Genomic DNA, 23546 nt, shown 5'->3' with positions numbered 1-23546 from the left:
ACAATTTACTTATAATCTGTCAAAGAGAAATATCTAGGAAGGACGCTGGTTTAAACTGAGGATACACACAAAAAGCTGGAGTAACTCAGCGGCACAGGCAGCATCTCTGGAGAAAAGAAATAGGTGATGTTTCGGTTTGAGACCCTTCTTCAGACTGAGAGTCATGGGAAAGGGAAACGAGAGATATAGACATATATACAGTGCCCTCCATAATGTTTGGGACAAAGACCCATCATTTATTTATTTGCCTCTGTACGCCACAATTTGAGATTTTTAATCGAAAAAAATCACGTGGTTAAAGTGCACATTCTCAGATTTTATTAAAGGGTATTTTTATGCATTTTGTTTTCACCATGTAGAAATTACAGCTGTGTTTCTACATAGTCCGCCCATTTCAGGGCACCATAATGTTTGGGACGCATGGCTTCACAGGTGTTTGGAATTGCTCAGGGGTGTTTAAATGTCTCCTTAATGCAGGTATAAGAGAGCTCTCAGCACCTAGTTCTTCTTCTTATCGAGTCCACAAGATTAGAAGTTGTTCAGCCAGAGCTGGAACACACTTCTTGGCGTCTGCATACAATGGTGTCTGCCTTGTCGCTTCTTGTGCTTCGTAGTGGAAAGATTGGTGGAGACAGGGCCGCGAAGTGAAGGCTCTTCCCTTGATCCCAGCACCTAGTCATTCCTCCAGTCTTTCCATCACTTTTGGACATTTTTATTGCTGTTTATCAACATGAGGACCAAAGTTGTGCCAATGAAAGTCAAAGTAAACTGCCATTACAGAACCCATTATGAGACTGAGAAACAAGAATAAAACTGTTAGAGACATCAGCCAAACCGTAGGCTTACTAAAATCAACTATTTGGAATATAATTAAGAAGAAAGAGAGCACTGGTGAGCTTACTAATCGCAAAGGGACTGGCAGGCCAAGGAAGACCCCGACAACTGATGACAGAAGAATACTCTGTAATAAAGAAAAATCCCCAAACACGGGTGCAGGAGGAGGCCATTCGGTCCTTCGAGCCAGCACCGCCATTCATTGTGATCATGGCTGATCGGCCCCAATCAATAACCCGTGCCTGTCTTCTCCCCATATCCCTTGATTCCACTAGCCCCTAGAGCTCTATCTAACTCTCTCTTAAATCCATCCAGTGATTTTGCCTCCACTGCCTCCACTCATCTGTGGCAGGGAATTCCACAAATCCACAACCAAAAGGTTTTTTCTCACCTCAGTCTTAAATGGCCTCCCCTTTATTCTAAGACTGTGACACCTGGTTCTGGATTCGCCCAACATTAGGAGCATTTTTCCTGCATCTAGCTTGTCCAGTCCTTTTATAATTTTATATGTTTCTATAAGATCCCCCTGCATCCTTCTAAACTCCAGTGAATACAAGCCTAGTCTTTTCAATCTTTCCTCATATGACAATCCCGCCATCCCAGGGATCAATCTCGTGAACCTACACCGCACTACCTCAATCACAAGGATGTCCTTCCTCAAATCAGGAGACCAAAACTGTATGCAATATTCCAGACGTGGTCTTACCAGAGCCCTATTCAACGGCAGAAGAACCTCTCTACTCCTATACTGAAATCCTCTTGTTATGAAGGCCACCATTCCATTAGCTTTCTTCAATGCCTGCTGTACCTGCACGCCAACTTTCAGTGACCGGTGTACAAGGTCACCCAGGTCTCTCTGTACCTCCCCCTTACCTAACCTAACCCCATTGAGATAATAATCTGCCCCCTTGTTTTTGCCACCAAAGATAAACTCACATTTATCTATATTATACTGCATCTGCCACGCATCTGCCCACTCACTGAACCTGTCCAGGTCACCCTGCAACCTCCTACATCCTCTTCACAGTTCACACAGAGGCAAATAAATAAATGATGGGTCTTTGTTCCAAACATTATGGAGGGCACTGTAGAACAAATGAATGAAAGATATGCAAAACAGAACAATTAAGGAACAATGGAGCCCACAGTGGTCCATTGTTGGCTGTGGACGAGGTGATAATGCATCATACAGTGAAACTCAACAGGACAACAATGAAACTAGTATGACAACTAGGGTGGGGGAGAGATGGAAAGAAAGGGGAAGCAAGGGTTACTTGAAGTTAGATAAATCAATATTCATACCACTGGGTTGTAAGCTGCCCAAGTGAAATATGAGGTGCTGTTCCTCCTACAGCACCTAGTTTGCATTTGGCCTCACTCTGATAATGGAGGAGGCACAGGACAGAAGGGTCAGTATGGGAATACGAAGGGGAGTTAAAATGTTTGGCAACCTGGAGATCACGTAGGCCAATGCAGACTGAGCAAAGGTGTTCAGACCAATATCTGCTTTGGTCATTTGAATTGTAAGGGGTTGGACAGGCTAGATGCAGGAAGATTGTTCCCGATGTTGGAGAAGTCCAGAACAAGGGGTCACAGTTTAAGGATAAGGGGGAAATCTTTTAGGACCGAGATGAGAAAAACATTTTTCACACAGAGAGTGATGAATCTCTGGAATTCTCTGCCACAGAAGGTAGTTGAGGCCAGTTCATTGGCTATATTTAAGAGGGAGTTAGATGTGGCCCTTGTGGCTAAAGGGATCAGGGGGTATGGAGAGAAGGCAGGTACAGGATACTGAGTTGGATGATCAGCCATGATCATATTGAATGGCAGTGCAGGCTCGAAGGGCCGAATGGCCTACTCCTGCACCTATTTTCTATGTTTCTATGTAAGGCTGAACAATGACAACATCAAATAAAAGCAAAAGGTGTTATATACAAACTCAATCAACAATGGTAACTGAAAAGTAATTAACTTCCACAGCAGGACATTACATATGGCCCAATAAATACAACACCACAGAACAGTTTGCTGCTTTCAAATAGGTTATTGTACTGAATAGCCAAAACAAGAAAATGCAATTGTAATTAATGTATTATAATATTATCATTTTTATTGAGATACTGTGGAAACCTGTTTTGCATATCATCCAGGCAAATCATACTATGCACGAGTACATCAGCTAATGCGAAGAGAAAAATAAACAACATAGTGTTACATCTACAGAAAAAATACAGCTTAATAAAAGTGCAAGGGATGCAATGGGGAAAATTGGAGATCAGAATTCATCCCTAGTGTACTACAGTCTGATGACAGTGGGGAAGCAGCTATTCTTGAATCTGCTTTCAAGCTTTGCTTGATAGGAAAGGGGAGGAGAAAAATGACCAGGGCGTGAATTGTCTTTGATTATGAATGAATGAAAACTTTATTGTCATTCAGATATACACCTAGACACAGTGCACCTTGAACGAAATTTCGTTGCATTTGACTCTCCAATCAGGTAAATAGTAAAAGTAAAAGTGCTAGGTGCGTCCATAAAAATGCCTCATGTGCATGGTTCTGTAAAATAAATATATATAAAAAGTTTTTAAAAAGTGTCGATATTTAAAAAGTTCTATTATGTTCTATTATGTTGGCTGCTTTCTCATGGAAGAGGGAAGAGTAGTTGCCAAAGCAAGCTGTGATGCATCTGGATAGCATGTGTTCAATATTGCACCTGTAAGTCATCACGGACATGCCAGATTTCCATTTCCATAGCCTTCTGAGGGTTGGTATGCTGTCTTGACCAAACCAACAATGTGGTTGGACCAGGACAAATTGTTGGTGATATTTTCATCCAGGAACGTGAAGCTCTCCATCATCTCCACTTTAGCACCACTGATTCAGACTGGGGAACATACCCTGCCCTGCTTCCTGAAGCTGCTGACCAGCTTCTTTGCAGACATTGATGGAGAAATCATCAGATTGACACATCATGAAGTGCTCTCTCTTTCATGTACTCTTGTCTTTTCACTGCTTGAAATCCAGCCCTTTACAGTGGCATCATATGCAAGCATGTCAATACGGTTGCAGCAGAATATGGCTGCACTGTGGTAAGTGTACAGGGAGTATACAGAGTGTAGCAAGGGATAACAATGTATCCTGCTGGGGAAAGGTGGTGAGAATTATCGTGGAAGCTGCCATGTTACCTCTTGTCATTCATTACGGTCTATCGATCAGGAAGTCATGGATCCAGTTCTAGATGGATTACAGAGTCCTCAATCCAGAAACTTGAAGAGGAATTTGATTGGAATCATGGCATTGAAGACAGAGCTATGGTCAATAAATGGGAGTCTACTCAAGTTTACTTGCACTACTGATGTTCCAGCAATGATTGCAGGGCCCGGGAGGTGGCTCTTGCTGTACCTTCCCATGAAACAACACCATCAATTGTTTCAGACAGCAAAATCATCATATCCTGCACATTATTTCAATAAATACATGATTTGGCAGTTCAGCAGAGGAAATAAATCACAACAGAAGTAATTCCATTATGCTTTCACATATCTACCTCAAAGAGAGCAATTCCTTCTCGCACTGATGGGCCACTGTTTCAAATGATTCTTTCCAAAGTTTCTAGCGCAAATCTTAACTCTCCCCATCAACTTACTTTATCAATGAAGGGATCATCAATTAGGATGTTGTAGAAAGGATGGCAGCCTTGCTTTTCCAGATCTCCATTTAAACCAGTCTCATTCTGCAATGTTGTCTTTGTTGGCATGTCCTAAAGAAAAAATATGTTAAAAAGGCTGTCTTAGAATATCTCATGAACTTCTTGATGACATGAATTTAAAAAAACTTACATGTAAAGGTCGGAGGTAACTGAGGGACTTCTTCCACCACTGTGTGTCACTGACAGCATGTAGTACTGCCTTTGTTGTCATGGAAGTGTTACTGAGAACTTCCATTGTTTTAGCAGTTGTTCGTTGTAGTAGATCAGTCGATGAATTATTTGTAGCTTTTGTTTCACTCTAAAAATGTAAAATCAATAAACAAACGAGTAGATAAAGGTCCTATTCAAGCTATTATTAAAAACATTAACTGCCTTACTAGATTTAATTTAAGGTGAATTGTTGTTAATGACGCTTGACAAAAGAGCTGGAAATCTCCAGGACCTGACAATGTTTCCCCCTCTACTCTTAAGCTCTGTGCCAAACAGCTGGCACCGGTCTATACAGACATTTTTAACCAGTCCCTGAAAACAGCCCTGCCTGCTTCAAAGTCTCCACAATTGTCCCTGTACCCAAAAAGGCAAGGATTACTTGTCTTAATGACTACAGGCCTGTCAAACTGACCTCTGTAGTCATGAAGACACTCGAAAGGCTTGTGCTGGCCAAGATGAAAAATATCACAAACTCCCTGCTGCACCCTCTGCAGTTTGCATATCGGGCCAATCAATCTGTGGATGATGCAGTTAACCTGGGCCTGCACTTTATGTGAGGATCCTGTTTGTTAATTTTAGCTCTGCATTCAACACCATTGTGCCAGAGCTACTACACTCCAAACTTTCCGAGTTGACTGTGCCTGAACCCCTCTGTCAGTGGATCACCAACTTCCTGACAGACAGGAAGCAGCATGTGAGGTTGCGAAAGCACATCTCGGACCTGCAAACGCTCAGCATAGGAGCATCGCAAGGCTGCGTACTCTCTCCTTTCCTCTAGTCTCTCTACACCAACGACTCCACCTCCACAGACACCTCTGTCAAGTTTCTCAAGTTTGCGGACGACACAACCCTGATTGGACTGATCCAGGATGGGGAGGAATCTGCCTACAGACAGGAAGTGTCACAGCTGGCATCCTGGTGCCGTAGCAGCAACCTAGAGCTCAATGCTCTTAAGACAGTGGAATTGATTGTAGACTTTAGGAGAGCTCCCCCTCCCCTCACCCCACTCACCATCAACAACACCACAGTCACATCTGTGGAGTCTTTTAAGTTCCTGGGAACCATAATCTCCAAGGACCTTAAATGGGGGGGCTACCATCGACTCCACAGTCAAAAAGGCACTACATAGGATGTACTTCCAACGGCAGCTGAGGAAGCACAATCTGCCACAGGCAATGATGGTCCAATTCTACACGGCCATCGTAGAGTCTGTTCTCACCTTCTCCATCATGGTCTGGTTTGGCTCAGCCACCAAGCACGACACCTGGAGGCTGCAGCGAATCGTCCAATCAGCAGAGAAGGTTATTGGCTGCAACCTTCCTTCCATTGATGCACTGTACACTGCAAGGGCCAGGAAGCAAGCGGGCAAGATCATCTCTGACCCCTCTCACCCTGGCAACAAACTCTTTGAATCACTTCCCTCTGGAAGGCGACTCTGGATTGTCAAAGCTGCCACAGCCAGACATAAAAACAGTTTTTGTCCACGAGTAGTTGCTCTACTCAACAGCCAAAAATCTGTAGCCTTCTTTTGATCTGGTATTTTGTTGGTTCACATGCTTGATCAATGGTGTTTTATCATTAATGTTTCATTATTATTAATGTTTAGTGTTTTCTGAGTCATTCGTAACTGTCACTGTATGTCATGCTGTTACTTGTGGGGGGAGCACCAAGGCAAATTCCTGGTATGTGAATACTTGGCCAATAAACTTACTTACTTACTTACTATTAAAATTATAATAACCGTACCACAAATGTCCGATTCCTCCTAATAATTACAAGACACCCATCTTATCTTATGTTTTACTTTATCCATCTATAATAGGATTTTGCAAACTTCCAGTTTTGATTCCATTAGCTGAAATACATTTTTATTTTTAACAGATAGGAAAAGCGTGCAATAATCATATCTACACATCTTAATATTACATGAAACTCAAGTACGTCAAGACAACTGATTGAAAATCTAATTATTCAAGCAATATAATTAAAAAATACTGTATTTCACTATTCAATTTGTTTAAGATTGTGAGACACTAATAGTCACTTTCATGCTTGAAATAAAAAGATGACATTCAATTTCAGAAAGGTGCTGACAGTCATGCTGTTTTAACTCATGCCAATTTCTGACCTGCTGATCATGGCCTGTAGAATTTGTAGACTCATGGCTCTCTGATGGTTGAATCTGATAATTCACAGCTTGATACAAAATCTGCAATAAAAATGAGCAAAGTATAAAGCAATGATTTAACATCAAGCAATGTCATCTTAGATTGTTTCCAAAAAACTATTATGCACATGCACAAAGGTACAAAGTATTTTCCCACATAAAATGTCAAATTTCAATGAATACTAAGAAAATGTTGTTGCTGCAATGACAATTTCCTGCAGAGAGGCGAGTCATGGAAAAATATTGCATAGATGGAATAAGTTAATTGTTACTAACAGCTGGATAAATGAAGCAAACAATCATCAGTCTGAGAATGCGGGATTCAACATTAGGACAAAGCTTAGCTCAAAATATAAAGCAAAGCACTCAGTGGTGGAGTAACTCATCGGGTCAGGCAGCATCTGTGGAGGTAATGCATTGGCCCGTTGAGACCCTTCTCCAGACTGATTGTTGTATGGAGCGAAAGCTGGGAATGAGGTGGGCGAGGGAAAAAGTCTGGCAAGTGATAGGTGGATACAATGGATACCTGGATTCAAATGTCATTAGAAACGGGAATAGTGCCGGAGGATTGGCGTACTGCGCATGTTGTTCCATTGTTTAAAAAGGGGTCTAAGAGTAAACCTAGCAATTATAGACCTGTTAGTTTGACGTCAGTGGTGGGCAAATTAATGGAAAGGATACTTAGGGATAATATATATAAGCATCTGGATAAACAGGGTCTGATTAGGAACAGTCAACATGGATTTGTGCCTGGAAGGTCTAGTTTGACTAATCTTTTTGAATTTTTTAAAGAGGTTACTCGGGAAATTGATGAGGGTAAAGCAGTGGATGTTGTATATATGGACTTCAGTAAGGCCTTTGACAAGGTTCCTCACGGAAGGTTGGTTAAGAAGGTTCAATGGTTGGGTATTAATGGTGGAGTAGCAAGATGGATTCAACAGTGGCTGAATGGGAGATGCCAGAGAGTAATGGTGGATGGTTGTTTGTCAGGTTGGAGGCCAGTGACTAGTGGGGTGCCACAGGGATCTGTGTTGGGTCCACTGTTGTTTCTCATGTACATCAATGATCTGGATGATGGTGTGGTAAATTGGATTAGTAAGTATGCAGATGATACTAAGATAGGTGGGGTTGTGGATAATGATGTAGATTTTCAAAGTCTACAGCGAGATTTATGCCAGTTGGGAGAGTGGGCTGAAAGATGGCAGATGGAGTTTAATGCTGATAAGTGTGAGGTGCTACATCTTGGCAGGACAAATCAAAATAGGACGTACATGGTAAATGGTAGGGAATTGAAGAATGCAGGTGAACAGAGGGATCTGGGAATAATTGTGCACAGTTCCCTGAAAGTGGAATCTCATGTAGATAGGGTGGTAAAGAAAGCTTTTGGTGTGCTGGCCTTTATAAATCAGAGCATTGAGTATAGAAGTTGGGATGTAATGTTAAAATTGTACAAGGCATTGGTGAGGCCAATTCTGGAGTATGGTGTACAATTTTGGTCGCCTAATTATAGGAAGGGTGTCAACAAAATAGAGAGAGTACAGAGGAGATTTACTAGAATGTTGCCTGGCTTTCAGCAACTAAGTTACAGAAAAAGGTTGAACAAGTTAGGGCTTTATTCTTTGGAGCGCAGAAGGTTAAGGGGGGACTTGATAGAGGTCTTTAAAATGATGAGAGGGATAGACAGAGTTGACGTGGATAAGCTTTTCCCACTGAGAGTAGGGAAGATTCAAACAAGGGGACATGACTTGAGAATTAAGGGACAGACGTTTAGGGGTAACATGAGGGGGAACTTCTTCACTCAGAGAGTGGTGGCTGTGTGGAATGAGCTTCCAGTGAAGGTGGTGGAGGCAGATTCGTTTTTATAATTTAAAAATAAATTGGATAGTTATATGGACGGGAAAGGAATGGAGGGTTATGGTCTGAATGCAGGTATATGGGACTAGGGGAGAATACGTGTTCGGCACGGACTAGAAGGGTCGAGATGGCCTGTTTCCGTGCTGTAATTGTTATATGGTTATATGATACAGGTGGTAACCATATAACCATATAACAATTACAGCACAGAAACAGGCCATCTCGGCCCTACAAGTCCGTGCCGAACAACTTTTTTCCCTTAGTCCCACCTGCCTGCACTCATACCATAACCCTCCATTCCCTTCTCATCCATATGCCTATCCAATTTATTTTTAAATGATACCAACGAACCTGCCGCCACCACTTCCACTGGAAGCTCATTCCACACCGCTACCACTCTCTGAGTAAAGAAGTTCCCCCTCATGTTACCCCTAAACTTCTGTCCCTTAGATGAATGAACAAAGGCAAGAGGTAAAAAAGGGCTTTGGAAGTCGAGAAGAAAAATGAAATATAAAATTGGAAGGAGTATTCTTTGTTGTATAGTCCTTCTGCTGACTTGTTCGCATACGATAAAAAGCTTTACACTGTAACTCAGTACACAGGACAATAGACTACACTAAACTAAAGGAGGGGTATAGGTGTAAGGGGACAAGACTGGGGGGGGGGGGGAAGCTAGTGGGAGAAATAGGTGCACACATGGGAAACATGTAGCAGCCATCAGTAATCTGTCCCCTGTGGTGGAAACAGAGTAAGTGAAGTGAGGCGTCAGAGATAGTCCAAGTGGATTTGAGGGTAGAGTGGATGTTACTGGAAAGTTAAAGAAATCAATCAGCTCTGCACAGGTAGAAGAGGCTGTGCCGGTGCAGTCATTGATGCAGCAGAGAAAGGGTTGGGGAATGGTGCCAGCAGGGCCGGCCTTAAGCTCCCAATTGGGCCCTGCGCCTAATGGGGCCCCGCGCTAGAGTAATCAAAAGATCCGTGAGCTCCGCAACTGTTCCCCGCAACGCTGCGGGAGGCATAACTGAATCAGCGTTGCTTTCGTCCGTCTGTTCGCACGTTCGCTCACTCTTGGGGCCGGCGCTTCTCCCCTCAGTCTCCGCCAAACAAACACACACAGCATGTCCGGCAGATCGGTGCGGGCTGAGACCAGGGTTAGCTTTGAGGAGCAGGGCGAAGGATGACATCAAACGGGTCATGGCAGCTATCGAAAAAGTACGGAAATGGTAAGGGGGAAATTTTAAAAAACCCCGAAGGATTTCCTGAAAACCTGAAGGATTTTTCCGAAGGGAAAAGGGAAAAAAACCCGATGGTTACCAAAAGAAAGGGGGCGCCGGCGATCGCTCCGTGTCCGTGACGGAGGGAAGGGAGGGGGGGGGGGGACGGATGGTTTGAGTTCTTCTTTCCCCTGACTCAGTCTGAAGACGGGTCTCGACTCGAAATGTCACCTATTCCTTGTGTCCAGAAATGCCGCCCGACCCGCTGCATTTTGAGGGGGAAGAAAGGGGTAGACGGGGAGGGGGTGTGAGGGGGGATGGAGAAGGGAGAGGTGGGTCGTTCCCTCACGGTCCCGGGGCAGCGCTCCCGCCCCTCCAGTCGCCGTGCTTCACGCACACAATCCCGGCTCCACCCCTCTCTCTCCCCGGGGAGACACAGTGAACAATACAGGGATGGCCGGGCCGGGGGTTGGAGCAACGTTTACAAACCTCGGCCTCAGCTCACACCCGTCCGCCCGGACCCCGGCACCCGTTCCTGCCGCCGGCCCCCTCCCTCCCTTCTCTCTTTCCATTCCCTCCCTCCCTTCCCTTTCCCCCCCTCCCTTCCCTTCTTCCCTCCTTCCTTCTCTCCCTCCTCTCTTTTCCCTTCTCTCCTTCCTTCCCTCCCTTCTTCCTCTCCTTCTTTCTCTACTTCCCTCACACCCTTCTCTCCTTCCTCCCTTCTCTCCTTCCTCCCTCCCTCCCTTCTCTCCTTCCCTCCCACACACACGCATAACGCACAGCCAACTAACACACACATCACGCACAGACAACTAACATACACACAACTAAGACACACACACACAGATAACTAAGTTTAGATGGGGTAGAAGCCCTAAGGGTAGGATGGGGCTGAAGCCCAAAATGTAATGCCTGGACTGGTTTTTCGACAACAGTTATTCATTTTATTTCATTGTCACTAAAACAAGTGGTATTGTAATTATGTACTTTTCAGAGGTGATCTACACATTTTGTTTGTTACTTGTAGGCTTACGTGTATGCAATTTTATATTAAAATGTAGCTTAGATCTGTTTGGTCCATTAACTCGCAGGCACTTTTTAATCGCACATTTTGATTATTTTCCATTCTACCATAGAGATATAAAGTCTATAATAGACTTTATTTGTATTTCTAAGATTCTACAAACCTTGGCTGGGAACCTGGGGCTCACTAAAATTGTTCCCAACAGGGCCCCGCACCTCGTAAGGCCGGCCCTGGGTGCCAGGGTGTGTTTGAAACAAGGACTGTTCAATGTAACCACAAAATGGCAGGTACAGCTGGGACCCATGCAAGTCCTCATGGCTACATTTTACATCAGTGATACCCAGTGTAGACTAGGTGGTTGCTTTGCTGAATAGTTGCATTCTGTCTGCCAAGATCTGCAGGATCACCCAGTTGCTCATTATATCATTTTATTATTATCTCCTCCTCCATTAGTTAGGCCACATTTAAACTGGACGAATAGCACTTCATTCTGCATGGATGTTAACCGGTATGCACATTTCTAATCAAGCTTTACATTTCAAAACAAGCTCTTTGCTGCGAGAGATATAATTTTATTTTAATTTGTTTCTTCCTCTAACATATTGCGATTACTGTTAGCCAATGAAACGGAGGCATGCCACTTGACTCATTGCCGTCAATTTATTTGGTAAACGCTCTGCAGAAGAAATATATTACTGCAACTGAAAAAAGCAGTTTAAGACTGCTGGTGGTGGTTTTCGAAGAAATGTCATTTCAATTCTCAGGTGGTAGATGGGTGAACAAAGGCAAGAGGTAAAAAAGGGCTTTGGAAGAGTTGAGAAGAAAAATGAAATATAAAATTGGAAGGCCAAAAAAAGGGGGAGATGAGATGAAGAGTTAACGTCCTTTGGCTATTAGTAAAATTAAGAATATTCACTCCAACCTGTGTCTGAAGTGAGCTGCTGACAGCCATGAGAGACTGGATGACATTGGGAGGACAGTATGTGCGAGCAAATGCCATTAATTCCTGACGCATGGCAAGATCAGAATAGCCGTCTGACTCCCCCAGTTTGCTGCACACATGCCAACCAGCACTGTAACCTTTGAGAGGAAAAATATAAACAATTTAAAAAATTATATTACTGATAAAAGACAGAATCTTGCAACATAATAAATAAGTAATCACAAGGAACTGCAAATGCTGATTTACCAAAAAAAAGTCTGGAGTAACTCAGCGGGTCAGGCAGCACCGCGGGAGAATAGGAATAGGCGAAACATTGCCTATCCATACTCTCCAGGGATGTTGCCTCACCCACTGAGGAACTCCAGCACTGTGCCTTTAAATGTTTTTTGTGTATTTTGAAGTAACACATCAGGAAGTTTCTCCAATATGCTTCAATGCTAAACAGTTTGGAAAATACTTAAAAAGACGTCTATATCACTGAAATTACCCCCAAAAAAGTTTTACAAAATCAGAAAGTCTTAGCTGCTGAGATTATTGTGGTGACGTATTCAAGAGCCTGATAGTTGCTATGAAGAAGCTGCTCTAACCTGGTGATCACATTCAGAAAATAGTCTACGCCTTTATTCCTACTACCAAAACATATGACTCCACACTTTGCTATGCTGTATTCCATCTGCCACTTCTCAGCACACTCTCCAAACCTGTCCAAGTCTTTCTGCAGAGTCCCTGCTATTTCTACACTACCTGCCCCTCCACCTATCTTCATATCATCTGCAGACTTGGCTACAAAGCCTTCAGTTCCCTCATCCAAATAATTGATATACACCATGAAGAGCTACGGCCTGAGCACCAACACCTGCAGAACTTCGCTAGTCATTGGCAACCAATCAGAAAAAGCCCCCTTTATAGCCACTTTTTGCCTTCTTCAATTCAGCCAAACTGCTATCCATGCTAGTATCTTCCCTCTGATACCATGGGCTCTCACGTTCAGCACCTTATCAAAGATGAAGACAGGTTGACAGATCTCCAGGTTTCCCTTCTGGAGGTCAAAGTCAGCTTCTTGGTCTTGCTAATGCTGAGAGCTGGATTGTTGCTCTGGCACCCTTCAATTAGACTTCCAATCTCTCTCCTGTACCCTGACTCATCGTTACCCACTAGCTGTGCAACAAGTCATGGGAACAGCATACAGCCTGAGTGGATGATTACGGAGGAGGAAGTGCTATTGCCAATTCATATTGATTGGTGTCTGGTGATCAGGAGTTGAGGTTCCAATTACATGGGGATGAGCAGTGACCTAGTTCTCTGAGTATGTTGCTAGACTTGAATTGGATGACGGCGTTGAATGCCGACCTGTCATCAATAGCAACCTGATTTATGTATTTTTATTGTCACCAAGTAGCTGTGTGGATGGGCATATTACTTTAAAATGTTTCCCTTGCTGTCCCATTTGCACCTTTTGATGAAGTGTGACATTATAAAGATTTGAGGAGTATTTTCATTGATTTGAATTTGAATTTTATCTAGATTTACGATAGATACTGGCATTTTTGAATGAGTATATATGAATAATAAAATTTCATTTAAACATTAACAGATCTCCACAGATCAAGAACCGCCCCTTTGCCCCACTATGTTGGAGAAGATGCTTAGTTAAATTAATCCCTCATGCCTGCAAGTGATCCACATCCACCCCAATTCCCTGCATATCCATGTGCCTATCTAAAAGTCACAGCAAATATGATCATGGTCATATCTGCTTCCTGGCAGTGCGTTCCAGACACCTATCAATGTGAATAAATACACATCTCCGTTAACTTCCCCATTCCCTTAAAGCTATGTCCTCTGACATTTATACCTGATGAAAAAGGTTCTCACAGTTTATCCTACCTATGATACATACTTTTATCAGGTCTCCCCTCAGCCTCTGATGCTCAAGAGAAAACAATCCAAGTTGATTTAACCGCTTCTTATAGCTAATACTCTCAAATCCAAACAGCATTCTGGTAACCTATTACTGAACCCTCTCCGAAGCTTCACATACTTCATGTAATACGGTGACCAGAATTGCGCAATGCCCCAAATTCAGCTTAAAGAAAGTTTTACAAAGCAGCAAAATGACTTTGACTCTTAAATTCACTGCCCTCACTAATGAAGGCAACCATACCACATACCTTCTTTACCACTTTAATCAACATATGTTGCTTCTTTCAGGGAGCTATAGATTTGGACCCCAAAGTCCCTCTGTACATTAACGCTGTTATATTTATTTACAAAGTAGATGTAAAGTGTCATTGGTCAGAGGCAACATAATAATAATAATAATACATTTTATTTATGGGCGCCTTTCAAGAGTCTCAAGGACACCTTACAAAAATTGAGCATGTATAGGAAAAACATGTAAGGGGAATGAAATAAATAGTAGAGACATGACTAGTACATAGATCAGAGGTGACGGTGATAAGAGATGACTGCTGGTAGAATACAATTGATTTTATTCTGCTGTTACTCAGACCATTCTGAGAATTGTACCTCTCCATCAATTACTGCTCAAACATTTAATTTATCAGGTCTCCCCTCAGCCTCTGATGCTCAAGAGAAAACAGCTAATACTAGTAGAAGTTTTAAGAAGGGAGGGAGAGAGAAAACGGGGAATTACAGACCAGTTAGTCTAACATCGGTAGTGGGGAAACTGCTAGTCAGTTATTAAAGATGGGATAGCAGCACATTTGGAAAGTGGTGAAATCATTGGACAAAGTCAGCATGGATTTACAAAAGGTAAATCATGTCTGACGAATCTTATAGAATTTTTCGAGGATGTAACTAGTAGCGTGGATAGGGGAGAACCAGTGGATGTGGTGTATCTGGACTTCCAGAAGGCTTTCGACAAGGTCCCACATAAGAGATTAGTTTACAAACTTAAAGCACACGGCATTGAGGGTTCAGTATTGATGTGGATAGAGAACTGGCTGGCAAACAGGAAGCAAAGAGTAGGAGTAAACGGGTCCTTTTCACAATGGCAGGCAGTGACTAGTGGGGTACCGCAAGGCTCAGTGCTGGGACCCCAGCTATTTACAATATATATTAATGATCTGGATGAGGGAATTGAAGGCAATATCTCCAAGTTTGCGGATGACACTAAGCTGGGGGGCAGTGTTAGCTGTGAGGAGGATGCTAGGAGACTGCAAGGTGACTTGGATAGGCTGGGTGAGTGGGCAAATGTTTGGCAGATGCAGTATAATGTGGATAAATGTGAGGTTATCCATTTTGGTGGCAAAAACAGGAAAGCAGACTATTATCTAAATGGTGGCCGACTAGGAAAAGGGGAGATGCAGCGAGACCTGGGTGTCATGGTACACCAGTCATTGAAAGTGGGCATGCAGGTGCAGCAGGCAGTGAAGAAAGCGAATGGTATGTTAGCTTTCATAGCAAAAGGATTTGAGTATAGGAGCAGAGAGGTTCTACTGCAGTTGTACAGGGTCTTGGTGAGACCACACCTGGAGTATTGCGTACAGTTTTGGTCTCCAAATCTGAGGAAGGACATTATTGCCATAGAGGGAGTGCAGAGAAGGTTCACCAGACTGATTCCTGGGATGTCAGGACTGTCTTATGAAGAAAGACTGGATAGACTTGGTTTATACTCTCTAGAATTTAGGAGATTGAGAGGGGATCTTATAGAAACTTACAAAATTCTTAAGGGTTTGGACAGGCTAGATGCAGGAAGATTGCTCCCGATGTTGGGGAAGTCCAGGACAAGGGGTCACAGCTTAAGGATAAGGGGGAAATCCTTTAAAACCGAGATGAGAAGAACTTTTTTCACACAGAGAGTGGTGAATCTCTGGAACTCCCTGCCACAGAGGGTAGTCGAGACCAGTTCATTGGCTATATTTAAGAGGGAGTTAGATGTGGCCCTGGTGGCTAAGGGGATCAGAGGGTATGGAGAGAAGGCAGGTACGGGATACTGAGTTGGATGATCAGCCATGATCATATTGAATCATATTGAATGGCGGTGCAGGCTCGAAGGGCCGAATGGCCTACTCCTGCACCTAATTTCTATGTTTCTATGTTTCTATGTTTCTATATTTAAGCATATCGAGCTACAGAGTCTCTGGGATTACAGCTGTTCTTAGAGTTCAAGTGTTAAGTGGTCACTTACTGTTACTATTTTCAAGATCATTCTAACTCTCCATAGTCTATGTTACATTACAAGCACACTAAGCAGAGAAAGAAAACCAAAAAATGAACGACAAATAAGAACATTTTACCATGAAGAGTCCACACTAATTGAATTATGTTTCACTATTTCTACTTGACTACTGGTATTTCAGTTTAATTAAAATTAAAACTGATAACCCGGTTTCCAAGTCAACTTGTACAAAGATTATAACGAAGTATTGTTATAATGTGCTACAAATTAATTCTAGGATTGAATAGCAAGATTAGAAATAGAGAGTATGGCATTAATTAACATATTTTGCTGCTACATAATAAAAATAGAACATCACCTGCAGACATAAGCTCTTGGCAATGGACACTGGCAACTTTAAAATCTTGGTAACCAAGAGCTTGCTCAGCCAGAAGAACCCATACTTGCCCTTTCCGCTCTGCTTTATTATGCCCTGTATATGTATAAAACGGAAAACAAAGACAAGACTAAACTCAGTTTTCTAAATGCAAAATACCTTATTATAAAATTAATAGCACAATTAAATCAATTGCTGTAACAAGGCCCAGGACAAGACAAATTAAAATGTTTATAGGTAGACAAAAATGCTGGAGAAACATCTGTGGAGAGAAGGAAATAGGCAACGTTTCGGGCCGAAACCCTTCTTCAGACTGATGCAGGGTGGGTGCGGGAAGAAGAACGGAAGAGGAGGGGCCAGAGGGCTGAGGGAGAGCTGGGATGGGGAGGAGACAGCAAGGGCTACCGGAAATTGGAGAAGTCAATGTTCAAGCCGCTGGGGTGCAGACTGCCCAAGCGGAATATGAGGTGCAGCTCCTCCAATTTCCGGTGGTGCTCACTCTGGCCATGGAGGAGGCCTAGGACAGAAAGGTCAGATTTGGAATGAGAGGAGGAGTTGAAGTACTTAGCCACAGGGAGATCAGGTTGCTTAATGAGGATCGAGTGGAGGTGTTAGGCGAAACGATCGGCAAGCCTACGCTTGGTCTCACCGATGTAGAATAGCTGACATCCAGAGCAGCGGATGCAATAGATGGGGTTGGAGGAGGTGCAGGTGAACCTCTGTCGCACCTGGAACGACTGCTTGGGTCCTTGAATGGAGTCGAGGGGGGAGGTAAAGCAAGAAGTGTAGCATCTTCTGCGGTTGCAAGGGAAAGTGCCCGGGGAGGGGATGGTGCGGGTGGGAAGGGAAGAATTGACCAAGGAGTTACGGAGGGAGCGGTCTTTGCGGAAAGCAGACGTGGGGGAGATGGGAAGATGTGGCGAGTGGTGGGGTCGCGTTGGAGGTAGCAAAAATGATGGAGGACTATTTGTTGTATGTGACGGCTAGTGGGGTGGAAGGTAAGGACTAAGAGGACTCTGCCCTTGTTCCGAGTGGGGGGGATGGGGAGAGAGAGCAGTGCTGCGGGGTAGTGAAGAAACCTGGTGAGAGCCTCATCTATAGTAGGGGAGGGGAACCCCCCGTTCCCTGAAGAATTAGGACATTTCCCATGCCCTGGTGTGGAACACCTCATCCTGGGAGCAGATGCGGCGTAGACGGAGGAATTAGTAGTAGGGGATGGAGTCCTTACAGGAAACAGGGTGGGAAGAAGTGTAGTCTAGATAGCCATGGGAGTCAGTGGATTTATAGTGTATGTCAGTCAGAAGTCTATCACCTGAGGGGGATAGTGAGGTCCATAAATGGTAGGGAAGTGTCGGAAATGGTCCAGATGTATTTGTGTGCCGGATGGAAGTTAGTGGTGAAGTTGATGAAGCCAGTGAGTTGTGTGTGGGTGCAGGAGGTAGCACCAATGCAATTGTCGATGTAGCGGAGGTAGACGTCGGGGATGGGGCCCTGGTACGTCTCGACCAAGGATTGTTCGACGTACCCTACAAAGAGGCAGGCATAGCTGGGACCCATGCGCGTGTCCATAGCTATGCCTTGTATTTGGAGGAAATGGGAAGAGTCAATCAAAAAGTTATTGAGGGCAAGGACCAGCTCTGTAGACAGGGATTGGTTGGTTAAAATGTTTATATATTACACATTATTAAAAGATATAAGAAATAAATATATTTTGCAAAGTAATCTTTACTCTTCCCTGCAGAATTAAAAAAAACAACCAACTGCATTTATTAAATTTCTTCCAAAAATGGCTATTCTCACATTTACGGGAAAATAATGCTAACCAAAAATGTTTGAAATAAAACACTTTTTTGAGGTATAGCCCTAAAGTAACAGAAATGCTATAATCTCATTTCATTTTCAGTATTTAAATGTTTTAAATCCATAACACAGAAATATAGCAAAATTAAATAAACAGGTCACACAAATTAGTTTCTATCCATTATCATATTACACCTTCATAAAACAACTGAAGTTCACTCGACTGTGATATAACAGATCACAAAGAACAAGCACCCACCTCCTACTCTCAGCAAATCTGCAAGCCCCAGGAGTTTTTTGGACTGTTTGTAGGCTGTTGGGCACTGAGAAATACTCTCTTTTATGAGCTTGAGTCGGTCTGAGCACAAACGCACTAAGAAACAAAACAGAAGGAAGAAAAATAAAATTTCTTCTTAAAATAGCATGATTCAAGTTAAAATATAAGTTTGCACAAATTAACCATGTGCCAGAGCAATCAATGGCGTTTAAAGCAGTTGACGATAAATTCAAACAACCAAATTATTATGTCAAATACATAATATTGAAATTATATATTTCCTTTACATCACAATACAACATAAGCTTTCAGCCCCATTTAAGAGTTGAAATGGAGACACTTCCTGTGCTATAATGAAGAATGCAAGTTTGAAACTTCAACTGCAAAACAATTAAATTAACAAAAAAATGGATATGGCGTGAAATTAAACAAAACCGAAGATAAGTGAATTCAGAAACTTACACTTCTAGGTTCAGTCCAGTTTCCATTGAGTTGGATGTTCGATTTTTAGATTTAAGTTGGATTTGGATTTTAGAAGAACCTAAAATCTGATGTTAGTTTCATCAGAAATGTTTATAAATATCAGTAACAAAAATAGGGAATGAGTGAAATGGAAAGTTAATTATTTCAGTTTTTAAATGTAGGAAATTGTTTTTGGAGAACGGGAAATAGACAATGTTATAAATATTGGAAGTGGTATGAATGCAATGCTGCACATTGTAAACATGCATTATTTAATCAGTACAAGAAAATATAACATATAGAAAGGAACTCTAGATGCTAGTTTACACCGAAGATGGACACAAAATGATGGAGTAACTCAGCGGGTCAGGCAGCATTTCTGGAGAAAAGGAATAGGTGACATTTTGGGTAGCGACCCTTCTTCAGATAGATGTTTTGGGTCGAGACCCTTCTTAGGAAGTCTAAAGAAGGGTCTTGACCCAAAACACCATCTATTATCACCAGAATCCATTATAAAGAGGTCCGTAATAACAAAAGGTTACTGTATTCACCTTGTTCACACTTGCTTTAAATAGTACAAATCAACGTAATTACACTACTGGCATTTACAAGATTACAATTTGCTGTGAACCAATTTTCCAGTGAAAATATAATCCTACTCTTTGGTCCTAAAAGATATATCAATATTAGGGAGCACTGAATATAAAGGCTCACACACAGTATACCAGGGTTCAGTAGACAGTATTGCGTTTTGAATAACAGGATGACCTCACAGAAAACCGGAATGAATAGTTAACAGTACTTCGGTATGGCTTTTAAACTGTTTAATATCCAACCTCTGGAACATGAACCCACTTGCCACCATTCCATGACAGTGAAAATATCGTCAGATTAGGTGCAGAGAAGTAAACTGCAGGGTCAGGTTTCAGAATTGCAGGGGTGAGGTGGGATTGAGTCAGATTGGTGCCATGTGGGAAGGTGTGGAGGTGCTGGGGAAGTTGCCAAGAAGGGCAGGTACGTAATTTACTTACATACAATTCAGCATCGATATCGCCTTGTCATGGAGATGCCCAACATTACAACCTCACGCTCCAGGTTCCTTCGCAATGTTCCAGAAGGACCATCGCACAGAGGAATATAAACCCACAAGACCCTCATTTGAAAATTGCATTGCGGCAAGGCTGGCTGAAATGCCAAGTCAAATATTCCAACTGATGCGGAATGTGCAAAATATTTCATTCCGATTAAAAATATGATAAATTATGAATTCTAAGGTGGCAAAACACACCATTTAGTAATTGCATTTCCATTCTTTATCATCGACCAGCAAGACTGTCCACTGTATTCTCTTCAGCACCAACCACTTAAACTAAGACTTTTATTCATCCTCTGTCCTCTATTTATTCATTGTCCTCTACCTCACTCCACCGCCAGAGCGAGGCCAAATGCAAACTAGAGGAGCAGCATCTCGTTTTCCACCTCGGACATCTACACCCAATGACATGAACGCTATTCTCCAATTTCAGGTAACCTGTTCCCCCTTGATCACTCAGTTCACGTCAATCCTCCCACTAGCACCCTTCCCCACCCACCCACCCATCTGCCCAACCACACACTCCTCTCATGGAGCACTGTGGCCCACTTCCTCCTTCCTTTCCCATCAGATTCCATCATCAGTAGCCCCAGGTTACCTTCAACAAACACATCCCAGCCTGTTATCTTCACCCATCTGATTCCGTCCACCAATCAACCTATTTTGTGCCAGCTCTTATTCCATCCCATCACCCCTTTATACCAGCTAACTCCCCTCGACTCAATTGCGAGGAAAGGTCTTGATGCAAACTATTAACTGTCCATTTCCCTCTAAACTCCATCCAGTAGTTTGCTTTATGCCTCTCACTTTCTTTCTGCTGCATTGTTTTAAGCACAGAACAAATTACCCAGTCCGTGTTCTTATACCTTGCATCGGCAAAATCTTCACGTTGAATTCCTCCAGCAGACTGAGAGCGCTGATCAGATCCAGTTCTTCTTGAATGACTGCAGAACAGTCGGAGATGAGCAGTAAGCAGCATCTAACAACACAATGAGGAATGTCAGACGGTAAGTGGATCTCGATCATGCGGACAGGTTGACACCTTTAATTTCCTTTACCATCAGTCACCTTAATGCACAATTTAATTGTGTTCTCCCAGAGAGCATAGTGAACTAAAACTATAGTGTGAGAAGCAATTCTGTTTAAAGTTAAACTTGATTTTCCTACGCCTCATGATTACTGTAATGGATTCTAACCACACTCTGACACAAAACTAAAATTGCCCTGGGGGTTGGACCATTTTATTTCCAGATTTTCAATCCATTCATCTGCAAGTGCTGAGATGTTGATCAGTACATTTTCTGCCCAAACTGGCAGATCATCCCGGTGGCACAATCTTAAAATAATACAAAGTCTCATCAATACTGCAAATTATACCGATTTTTAAAATTAGTGGTCATACAAATTTACTGAAATAGAGCAATTTTGGTGAATTTTAAATGACATGTAGTAGAAGTTCCTTTAATTCTGCAGCCCAAAATCATATAATGGTCACGGAATGAAGAAAGATCATTTGGCCCCTTGATTACATACTGACACTGGACAAGTGAAATCCCCTGTTCTTTCCCATAGTCCTATAAAATAAATTTCCTTTCACTTCATAACGCTTCTGAATGCTATAACTGGATCGATAGCACTCAACAGTCCCCCTTGAATTTGTCATTTTCCAGTCCTTGAACATCTCTCTGAAATCTGTAGATATTAAGAAGAATTTGCTTAAGGCCTATGCAATTTCCTCCCTTAATTCCCTAGCATGCATCTATTTTGGACTGCGTTATTTATCCATTGTGCAGCCAACACTTCTTGTAGTACCTCCTCATCAATATTTCGCCCACAGTTTCTTAACCATGTCTTTCTCCCCTCTGTCTGCAAGAATAGACTTCCTGACAGACTTTTCCCTTTCTATACAAGTTTACCATTTATAGGGTTCTGGAAGTCCTTTAGAATATTGTTTTACATTTGTTGCCCCAATCAGTCTTTTTTCATTGCCACTCTAAATTTCTATAATTATCCTGGTTCTCTTTAGTGCTCACAACTTGGCATTCATCTTTTCTCGGCTTTATCTTTCAAGTCAGCCTTGGAGCTCTGGCTTCAATTTTACCACCTGTCTCACTCATGGGAAGGTACCATGCGGTGGCTGAAACATTTCCACTTTAAAGACTTTCCATTGTTCAGTTAGTTTTGCCTGCAGAGCTTTGATTCTAGTTTATCCTGGTTAGATCTATTTTCATTTCTGGGAAATAAGACAGATCAAGTGAAGATGGTTTGCGGGCCACTTCAAGGTAAAAATTGTCAATTGGAGAACCAAAGACTTGCAATGACACTTTTTGACATGGACTCCACTCTTCATTCCTCCATTTCAGTCCAGATTTGCTCAATTGAGGTTACCAGTTACCAGAATTCCTTATGCTTTTGCACAACTGTCATTTCCTGCAAATTTTCACCTAATGTCCAGCCCATGACCACCATTAAAAAAATCCCCTGCATGGAAGTGTCATATGTTCATAAGTACATGTGATAGGAGCAGAATTAAACCATTTGGCATAGCAAGTGTACTCTGCCATTCCATCATGGTTGATCTATCTCTCCCTCAAACCCCACTCTCCTGCCTTTTCCCCATAACCCCTGACACCTGTACAAATCAAGAATCTATCTATTTCTGCCTTAAAAATATCAATTAACTTGGCCTCCACAACCTTCTGTGGCAATGAATTCCAGATTCACCACCCTCTGACAGAAGAAATTCCTCATTTTCTTAAAATAACGTCTTTTTACTCTGAGGCTATGACCTCTGGTTCTAGACTCCCCACTAGTGGAAACATCCTCTCCACTTCCACTCTATCCAAGCCTTCGTATTCAGTAAGTCTCAATGAGGCCCTCCCTCATCTTTCTGAACTCCAGCGAGTAGAGGCCCAGCGCTATCAATTGCTCATCATATGTTGCCCCATATGTTTATATGGGGAAGTCCAGAACATGGGGTCACAGTTTAAGGATAAAGGGGAAATCTTTTAGGACCGAGATGAGGAAAACTTTTTTCACACAGAGAGTGGTGAATCTGTGGAATTCTCTCCCGCAGAAGGTAGTTGAGGCCAGTTCATTGGCTATATTTAAGAGGGAGTTAGATGTGGCCCTTGTGGCTAAAGGGATCAGGGGGTATGGAGAGAAGGCAGGTACAGGATACTGAGTTGGATGATCAGCCATGATCATATTGAATGGCGGTGCAGGCTCGAAGGGCCGAATGGCCTACTCCTGCACCTGTTTTCTATGTTTCTATGTTTCTATGTTAACCCACGCATTCCTGCGATCATTCTTGTAAACCTCCTCTCCAGCGCGAGCACATCCTTCCTCAGATATGGGGCCCAATATTGCTCACAATACTCCTAATGCTCACAATGTCCAGCACCTTATGGAGCCTCAGCATTACATCCCTGTTTTGTAT

General features: G+C 42.6%; 1 protein-coding gene across 1 annotated transcript in view; it reads right to left on the bottom strand.

The window, feature by feature from the left end:
- nbas (NBAS subunit of NRZ tethering complex) overlaps positions 1 to 23546 on the bottom strand; it is a 267026-nt gene that overhangs the window by 113335 nt on the left and 130145 nt on the right. Inside the window, exons 31-37 of the mRNA XM_033021570.1 lie at positions 20974 to 21086; positions 18535 to 18648; positions 16458 to 16571; positions 11935 to 12092; positions 6882 to 6962; positions 4674 to 4841; positions 4481 to 4594 (exon numbers count right to left, since the gene is read on the bottom strand). Of these exons, the coding sequence (XP_032877461.1) occupies positions 4481 to 4594; positions 4674 to 4841; positions 6882 to 6962; positions 11935 to 12092; positions 16458 to 16571; positions 18535 to 18648; positions 20974 to 21086 (862 nt within the window). The remainder of the gene's footprint in view (positions 1 to 4480; positions 4595 to 4673; positions 4842 to 6881; positions 6963 to 11934; positions 12093 to 16457; positions 16572 to 18534; positions 18649 to 20973; positions 21087 to 23546) is intronic.

The sequence above is a fragment of the Amblyraja radiata genome, chromosome 5 (genome assembly GCF_010909765.2).
Source record: "Amblyraja radiata isolate CabotCenter1 chromosome 5, sAmbRad1.1.pri, whole genome shotgun sequence".
Classification (NCBI taxonomy): domain Eukaryota; kingdom Metazoa; phylum Chordata; class Chondrichthyes; order Rajiformes; family Rajidae; genus Amblyraja; species Amblyraja radiata.
The sequence above is the reverse complement of the archived record's forward strand: the minus strand, read 5'-3'. Positions and strand labels throughout refer to the sequence as shown.